This window comes from Erinaceus europaeus, chromosome 11 (genome assembly GCF_950295315.1).
Source record: "Erinaceus europaeus chromosome 11, mEriEur2.1, whole genome shotgun sequence".
Classification (NCBI taxonomy): domain Eukaryota; kingdom Metazoa; phylum Chordata; class Mammalia; order Eulipotyphla; family Erinaceidae; genus Erinaceus; species Erinaceus europaeus.
Window position 1 is genome coordinate 117,027,664 of NC_080172.1, and position 8,495 is coordinate 117,036,158.

General features: G+C 47.4%; 1 protein-coding gene across 1 annotated transcript in view; it reads right to left on the reverse strand.

Moving 5' to 3' along the window:
* Window positions 1–8,368: 8,368 nt before the first annotated feature.
* The window catches only part of LOC103114096 (large ribosomal subunit protein uL6-like), a 686-nt gene continuing 559 nt past the window's right edge, over window positions 8,369–8,495 (reverse strand). Inside the window, exon 1 of the mRNA XM_060200924.1 lies at window positions 8,369–8,495. This exon is cut by the window's right edge and continues 559 nt beyond it. Within this exon, the coding sequence (XP_060056907.1) occupies window positions 8,467–8,495 (29 nt within the window). The 3' untranslated portion in view covers window positions 8,369–8,466.

Consider the following 8,495-nt stretch of genomic DNA (forward strand, 5'->3'; position numbering starts at 1 on the left):
GGGTCTCCCCTACCCAGATCAGGACACCCAGGATGGATGGGCAAAATGTCCCTTGTCTGTCTAGATTTCTTATGGGCCAGGGTCAGAGTATCACGAGGGCCTCCCTCAGGACCTTGGTCTCCTGAGCCCTGATGACAACTTTCTGTGCTAGTCACAGAGTGTGGCTGTCGACAGCTTCAGCTTCAAAGGGGAGATGGCTGAAGGGGCAGCGGCTTCCTTTGCCAAAAGCCTTTGAAGCCCAGGCCTCCACCAGAAAGCTGATTGAATGAGAGGACCTCGAAAAGTCCCTGCCAACTGCAGGGCCCAAGACTCTTCTGTCCTGCTGTCATCACGTTCTCCGACAGGTGATGTGAGCTGGACTGAGCTTGTCTGAGGAGCTGAGATGCTCCCTCCTCTGTCCTCTGCCTCTCCAAATGCTTGTGTGTCTTCCCGGACTCCATACTCTCTTCTAGAATCCCGTGCTGACCTTGTCGCTCTCCTTCCTGGTACTGGAGTTCCTCCTCCCCTTGGCTCTATCCGGAATGTTCTGTGACATCACTGCCTCGCAAATGACCATCTTTCCCTCAAACTCTAAACCCCAGAAAGCGTGACTGAGTCCTGCTCATCTTCATCTCCAATATCCAAAGTCAGGCAGGTGTTGAGACATTAGGTGAATCCATTTGTCCTCTTTGCCTTGCCAGTGGCAATATCTCCCCAGGAAAGACAGACAGGTAAACTGAGGCTCCCCTAAAAGGAACCAGACAGAGGTAAACTGAGGCTCCCCTAAAAAGAACCAAGATACACGCTGAGAGGCGGCGTCTGTGCCAGACACGTGCTCGAACTCTTATTAACTGCTCTAACTTTCTGTTTGTTTGTTTAAATATTTATTTATTCCCTTTTGTTTTCCTGTTTGTTTTATTGTTGTAGTCATTGTTATTGTTATTGATGTCATTGTTGTTGGATAGGACAGAGAGAAATGGAGAGGGGAGGGGAAGACAGACGGGGAGAGAAAGACAGACACCTGCAGACCTGCTTCACCGCCTGGGAAGCGGCTCCCCTGCAGGTGGGGAGCCGGGGGCTCAAACAGGGATCCTTACACGGGTCCTTGTGCTTTGCACCACGTGTGCTTAACCCGCTGCGCTACAGTCCGACTCCCAACTGCTCGGACTTTTTACCTCAAAATACGTTGTAAGGAAGATGGTCGTGTGTTTATTCTGCAGTCCAGGATACCAAGTCAAACAGTACTTTGAATATTTGCCAACCAACGGGTAGAGTGGGGATTCATCCAGGTATGGCCACCCTAAGAGTGGAACTCTCACTGCACCTCTCTGTCACACCCCTGTCAGAGGGCTGGAGCCTCTAGCTTAAAACTTTTTAAAAACAATGTCCTTTTAAAGACATACTGTGACTAACGATATATTGGGTTTTTTTAATTAGTGGTTTAATAATGATTGACAAGACTGTGGTATAGGAGGGGTTCAATTTCATACGATTCCCACCACCAGAGTTCCTTATCTCCCCCACACACTCCCACTGGAAGCTTCCCTATTCTTTACCCTTCTGGGAATATGGACCAAAATTCTTTATGTGGTGCAAAAAGTGTAAGGTCTGGCTTCTGTAACTGCTTCTCCACTGGACATGGGCGTTGGTAGGTGAACCCACACCCCCAGCCTGTGTCTGTCTGTCCCTAGTGGGGCAGGGCTCTGGGGAAGTGGGGTTCTAGGACACATGGGTGAGGTCGTCTGTGCAGGAAAGTCAGGTTGGTGTCATGGCAGCATCTGCAACTAGGTGGCTGAAAAGTGGTAAGAAATAAAGTAGGACAAATTGTTTAATAATCAGGAACCTCAAGGTGAGAGCACAGTAGGTGAGATTTGGGACCTTCATGTGGGAAGAAGCCAGGAAGTCTATTTTAGGTATGGTCCAAGGGGTCCATGAGTTTACTAATTTTTGTTTGAGCCCAGCAGCTCAGATACAGGTGGGCTAAAAGTATTGTCTGGGAAGATGGTGTCAGAGTTGAGAATAGGGCTGGAAAGCTGGATTAGGGCAGAGAGTAGCTCCCAAATATGGGGACAGTATATAAATACTGTTACTGTAAACCCCATTGATCTGACCTGGGGCCCATGTCTCTTCATATTTAGCACAGGAGCCTATGTGACCTCTGCATCCCTGCCATTCTGGGCTTTGGATGACGTTATTCAAGTATAATTGATGTATCCGGAAGTTCCCCCATTTTAAGCGAAGGAGTCTATGGCTTGGAGTAAATTTTCTAAAGTTCCCAACAGTCTGATTTCAGGTCACTGCAATCATTCTACAAAGACGCCATGTGCTCATTACGCATCTCTCCTCGTGCCTACGTCCAGCCCTGGGCAACCACTAATCTCCTTTCTGTCTCTGCGGCTTTGCTGTCTGGGGCATTGCGGGTAAATGAAGCGAAAAATGTCTAATCTTTCGAATCTGGCTGCCTTCACTGAGACGATGCTTTTTGTGGTCAATGCACTTTGTTGAGCTCTTTGTCACCTCTTACTGGCACCTAGGATGCCGTTGTAAGGATCCACCATTTTTCCCCCTTTGAAATGCATTTGGTAATTTTTTTTTTATTAGTTATGTACAAAATAACAGAGGTACAATTCTACACCATTCTCACCACCAGAGTTCTGTGTTCCTGTTCCCCACATTGGAAACTGGAATTCTCCCAGGGTCATAAATATGGGTTGGCTGTTACGTCTTTCTTTGGGGGGGGTATTTTTTTAATTTTATTTATAAAAAGGAAACACTGACAAAACCATAGGATAAGAGGGGCACGACACCACACAATTCCCACCACCAGAACTCCATATCCCATCCCCTCCCCTGATAGCTTTCCTATTCTTTATCCCTCTGGGAATATGGACTAAGAGTCATTGTGGGATGTAGAAGGTGGAAGGTCTGGCTTCTGTAATTGCTTCTCCACTGAACATGGGCATTGGCAGGTCAATCCATACTCCCAGCCTGTCTCTCTCTTTCCCTAGTGGGGCAGAGCTCTGGGGAAGTGGAGCTCCAGGACACATGATGGGGTTCTCTGCCCAGGGAAGTCTGGTCGGCATCATGGCAGCATCTGGAACCTGGTGGCTGAAAAAGAGTTAACATATAAAGCCAAACAAGTTGTTGACTAATCATGAAGCCAAAGGCTGGAATAGTGCACATGAAGAGTTGGCGGGGGGTCTCCGTTTTGTAGATAGCTAGTAGGCATATTTTAGTTATATTCCAAAGGGCCTGTGGATATACTAGTTTATTTTTTTCCCTAAGCCTGAAATCTGATATGCAGGTGGATCCAAGTTATTGTCTGGGGAGATGATGTCATGGCTGGAAAAAGGACCAGAAAGCTGGATCAGGGAAGAGAGTAGCTCCTAAATATGGGAAAACTTTATAAATATTGTTGATTGTTAACCCCATTGCTTTGATGTGATCTGGGGCCCATAATCATCTTAGGAGCCTTTGTGACCTCTGCATCCCTGTAGCTCTGAGCTCACATCCTGTGGTCATGTGTAGGAACGTTCCAAGCTGCCCCAATATCAGGACCCATCTTCCTCAGGTGTCGCATAGAGTGTGTTGTCCAGCCTCCCTTCAGAGGATGGAACATTCTCTACCATTGTTGATCCAAGTTGAGGGCAAGGTCCTATGGGGGCCCACAGAGGGGTCTGCTTTGTTGTTCCTGATAGAGATGAAGAGTAACAATGGAGAGAGGGATTTATTTGAGGTCTAGGTCCATCGTGTCTGTTTGGGAATCTCCGGACTCCCCGACTAGGGCCCAGGCTATTATTTCTTTAGCTAGCTAGCTAGCTAGCTATCATATTTGCCCATTTTCTCTATGGTCCTGTCTTCTCTTCCCTTTGAAGCCACACCTATACCTGTTCCTACTTATGAATGTCGCTCCTTTCATAGTTTTCTCTCTTCAGGTCCTGATTGAATTGGGTTCCAGAGACCTCTGGTTATCTTCCCCTAACACTGCTCCTCTGGGAGTAGGGACCAAGATGCTTTCTGGGGAGCAGAAGGTGGGAGTTCTGGCTTCTGTAACTGCTTCTCCACTGGACATGGGTGTTGGCAGGTGGATCCATCCCCCCAGCCTGTCTCCATATTTCCTAGTGGGGCAGGGCTCAGGGGAGGTGGGGTTCCAGGACACACTACTAGTGAGATCATCTGCCCAGGGAAGTCAGGATGGAATCATAATAGTATCTGCAACTTGGAGGCTGAAAAGTGATAAGATATAACTCAAGACAAAATAGTTGAATTAAATAATACACAAAAATCAAAAAGTAGGAATAGAGCAGATGAGAATAGGGATCGTAGGGTGGAGAGAAGGTAGGCTATCTATTTTAGGAATGTCCCAAGGGGAGCATGACTTTACTAATTTTTGTTTGAGCTTGATAGCTAACTTAGAGATAGACTAAAAATATTGTCTGGGGAGAAGGTGTCAGAATTGAGAATAAAGCTAGAAAACTGGTTTAGGGCAGAGAGTAGCTCCCAAACTTGAAAAAGTATGTAAATATAATTAACTGTTTACCATGCCAATCTGACCAGGCCCCATGTCTATTCCTATTTAGCACAGGAGCCTGTGTGACCTCTGAGTCCCTGTCAGTCTGAGCTCACAGTCCCTGGTCACAGCTGGGAACATTCTAGGCTGCTCTCATGTCAGGACCCGTCTTCCTCGAGGGGCAGAGCAGGCTGACCAGCCTCCCTCCAGAGAGTGGGACAGTCCCTGCCATTGCTGCTCTGCAGTGAGGACAAAGTCCTGGCAAGAACCCACAAGAGGGTTTCTGATGACATTCCTGATGGAAGTGACCAGTGATGATGGAGAGAAGCATCTGTTAGAGGACTAGGCCCATTACATCTATGGGGGAATCCTAGGATTCTCTGACTTGGGTCCCAGGTGATGGGGTGGCCTGGTATTGACCAAAAATGCTGCCACTAAGTGAGCCCGTCTCTTACCCGTATCCAGCTTTTGTAGTCCTTTCTTTATCTGACAAACGCAGGCCTTTCCTAGTTGTTAAAGTGTAGAGTGCCCTTTGATGGGTCTGAGTCAGTCTCTGGGACCTGGCCTGAAGTTGAGGAGGAAACACTCTAGGATTCACTGGGGTCTCAGTGAGCCTTGAGTTTCCCTGCATTTCCTTGTTTAATGACTCTAATAAAGGTTGTCACAAGGACAGTAATTGTCCTTTAGTTGATATATATATATATTTGCCAGTACAACTCTTGCTTGGAGGCATTTCTTGAACTGGGTTCTGTGCTAAGCCTCTTGACTAGAGTGGAATGTGAGCAGAGGAAAAGGCTTGCAGCCAAGTGTCTGCTGTCGGGGGGCTCACAGTCCAGAGAGGGAACCAGACAGTAGACACGTCCACAGCTGGGCAGAGATTGCAGCTTGCTCAAGAGGCTCTGAGCTTAACCCCTCACACCAGCATAAACCAGAGCTGAGAGGTATTTTGTACTGCATAAAACATATTGTTATGAGAAGGGGGAAATATATATATATATATATAAATATATATATATATATATATTTATATATATATCCAGCAAGATAATACACTTGGACGGTGCATCTGCTTGGCCCGTGACCCAGCCACCAGTGCGCTGGAAAAGACATAGTTTCCCACTCCTTTCTTTCCCTTCCCTTTTCTTTTCTCCCCTTATGTTTTCTTTCCTTTTCTTTTCTTTTTTTTTTACCAGAACACTGTATAGTTCTGGTTCACAGTGGTGCAGGGGATTGAACTTGCCATCTTTCCTTGGTGGCCCCTGCTAAGAGTGAGAGGCCCAGCAGCTTAGCTCACAGCAGCACAGACCTAGAAACAAGCAAAATGCCTTTTGACAGAGGGCTGGAGAAAGAAGTTACGGGACGTCTACTCAACAGAGTATACGCGGCAGTAAAAAGGGGTGAGTCTGTGTCCTTTGGGGTCAAGGGGGTGGCACCAGGGAGAAGGCGAGGCCCAGGGAAGCCGGTCAGGAGGGGAAGGACAGCTACAGAACGGCTTCCCGCATGTGTGGAATTTAGAAAACTGAATATACAAAAGTGAAAAGACAAAATATCCACCTATTTTCAAGACTGTGGAAGGCCTACGGTGGTTATCTATGGGGGTGGGGGTGGGGACACAGACCTTTGGTGATAGGAGTGGGGGAAAAATAATAAAATAAACAGATAAGAGATAGGCCTGCCAAGCAGACAGTCAAATCCTGGCTTAATGACGTACTGACTTTGTGTCAATGAGCAAGACACTTAATGCCTAAGTCTCAATTTCTTCACCTGCTGAGCAATGGTCATACGGGGAGCTAATACAAAGAGAGAACTGTGTGCTTGACTTGTTGCCTGGAACATAGAATAAGTGTTGGACCATATTAATACTAGACGGATAATCTCCTTCTCTCTCTCTCTCTTTTTAAATTTTCTTAGTATTATCTTTATTTATTTATTGGCTAGAGGCAGCCAGAAATTGAGACAGAAGGGGGGGATAGAGAGCAAGAGAGACAGAGAGATGCCTGCAGCCCTGCTTCAACACTTGCAAGGCTTTCCCCCTGCAGGGGGGGAACTGGGGGCTGGAGCCCAGGCCTTTGTGCACTGTGACATGTGCGCTCACCCAGGTGCACCCTCACCTGGCCCCAGATAATCTCTTTCTAGTGTGGACCTAGGTCAGACCTCCCTCTGTGTTGGTACAAAAGCAGGCAGAGGATGTCTGGGTCTGCGTTCCTGTGTTCTTCTCTTTCCTTCTGTCTTCGGTATTCTGTTTACAATCTGCTTTGCTTTTTCTCCTCAGCTTGAACCACGCTTTTTCTCTCGACTTTTCAGCCATTCTGCAGTGATATTCCTGCCCCAGGGCTGCTGCCCATCCATCTAAGACACTCTCAGTGGGAATCCAGGATGTGAAGCCTGACTTGGCTCAAACAGACCCTTATGTCACTCACTGTGCTGTAATCTCACCCCTCTCATGGAATGATGAGGCGTGTCTCTAAATATCCAAGGAAGGTCTGTTTCCCCTGGACCATGACCTGTACAAATACTAGGATGAAGCCAATTACCGTAAAAACTTAAAAAGAGAGGGGCCAGGTGGTGGTGCCCCTGGTTGAGCGCACATGTTACAGTGCACAAGGACCTGGGTTCGAGTCACTCCAGTCCCCATGTGCAGGGGGATAACTTCATGAGTGGTGAAGCAGGGCTGCAGGTCTCTCTCCATCTCCTCCTCCCGTTTTGATTTCTGGGTGTCTCCAATAAATACAGATAATTTAAAAAAATTAAAAAAGGGGTCTTTTTCCCTTTTGTTGCCCTTGTTGTTTTACTGTTGTAGTTATTATTGTTGTTGTTATTGATGTCGTCATTGTTGGATAGGACAGAGAGAAATGGAGAGAGGAGGGGAATACAGAGAGGAGGAGAGAAAGACAGACACCTGCAGACCTGCTTCACCGCCTGTAAAGAGACTCCCCTGCAGGTGGGGAGCCGGGGACTCAAACCGGGATCCTTACACCAGTCCCTGTGCTTTGCGCCAAGTGTGCTTAACCCACTGTGCTACCACCCGGCTCCCACTTAGTAGGTTCTTTAAAAGCACAGTAAGGGAAAGATGTTGGTCTGCTTCTAAATTCTGCTTCTAAGACCCCTTCTGTTTCATTGGTTTAATCCCCCCCTGCTTAACACTGCATTCTATTTACATAACCACTGTTAACTCAGCACCGCCCTGCCTGCAGGGCACTGGTTTAATCCCGCTGGTTCATTCTCTCTTTTTGCTCATCCCCCTCTCCTTGTCCCACCCTGATTTCCACCAATCTCTTTTTGCTCCACCCTCTCTACGTCACATCCTGTTTCCACCCTACTTGGCGAGTATATATACAGCTGCTCTGTCACCAGAACCGTCAGAGGCGCTTCACCAGGACTTCCTTCTCTAACAGGCTCTGGAGAGAGCCTAGAAGCTGATCTGCACTGGCAGCCCCAGGATAGATAAGGACAAGATTGTGATTAGAGATAGCTTAGCTTAGATTGTGCTGTGTTCCACATGAATAAAGACTGAACTGCGTACCACTCAGCCATGAGTCCCTGGTCGTCTCTGTCTCCCGCCTATGAAGCTAGCTCGGCATCATGGCGCCCTGAGCAGGGACTGGCAGAAAGAGACAAGAGAGAAAAGACCAGCCAGTCACATGGCAAGTCACACCTCCCGGGAGCAGCAGGTGTGAGAGACCAGGAGCCAAGGACAGAGAAAAAAACGGAGTGACCAGACTCATTGCTCCTGGGTCTCTTCCTTCCTCCCCTGTGGGTCTCCTACTTCTGTCTCCAGTGACCACAGGGGCTGAGGTAACAACAGCTCACACTGGTCATCTCACAAGGTGTTAAAGGCTCACTGTCACTCTAGACTCTGCATATAAACACAACACAACATTTTTTTTTTCCACACCAGTAATGGCTTTTATTGCATCTTTTAAGAGATCACACATCATACATTATTTTGCTGCTTGTGTGGTTGGACACCATAGAGATTATTCATCAGCCTGCTGAACTGTTCCTT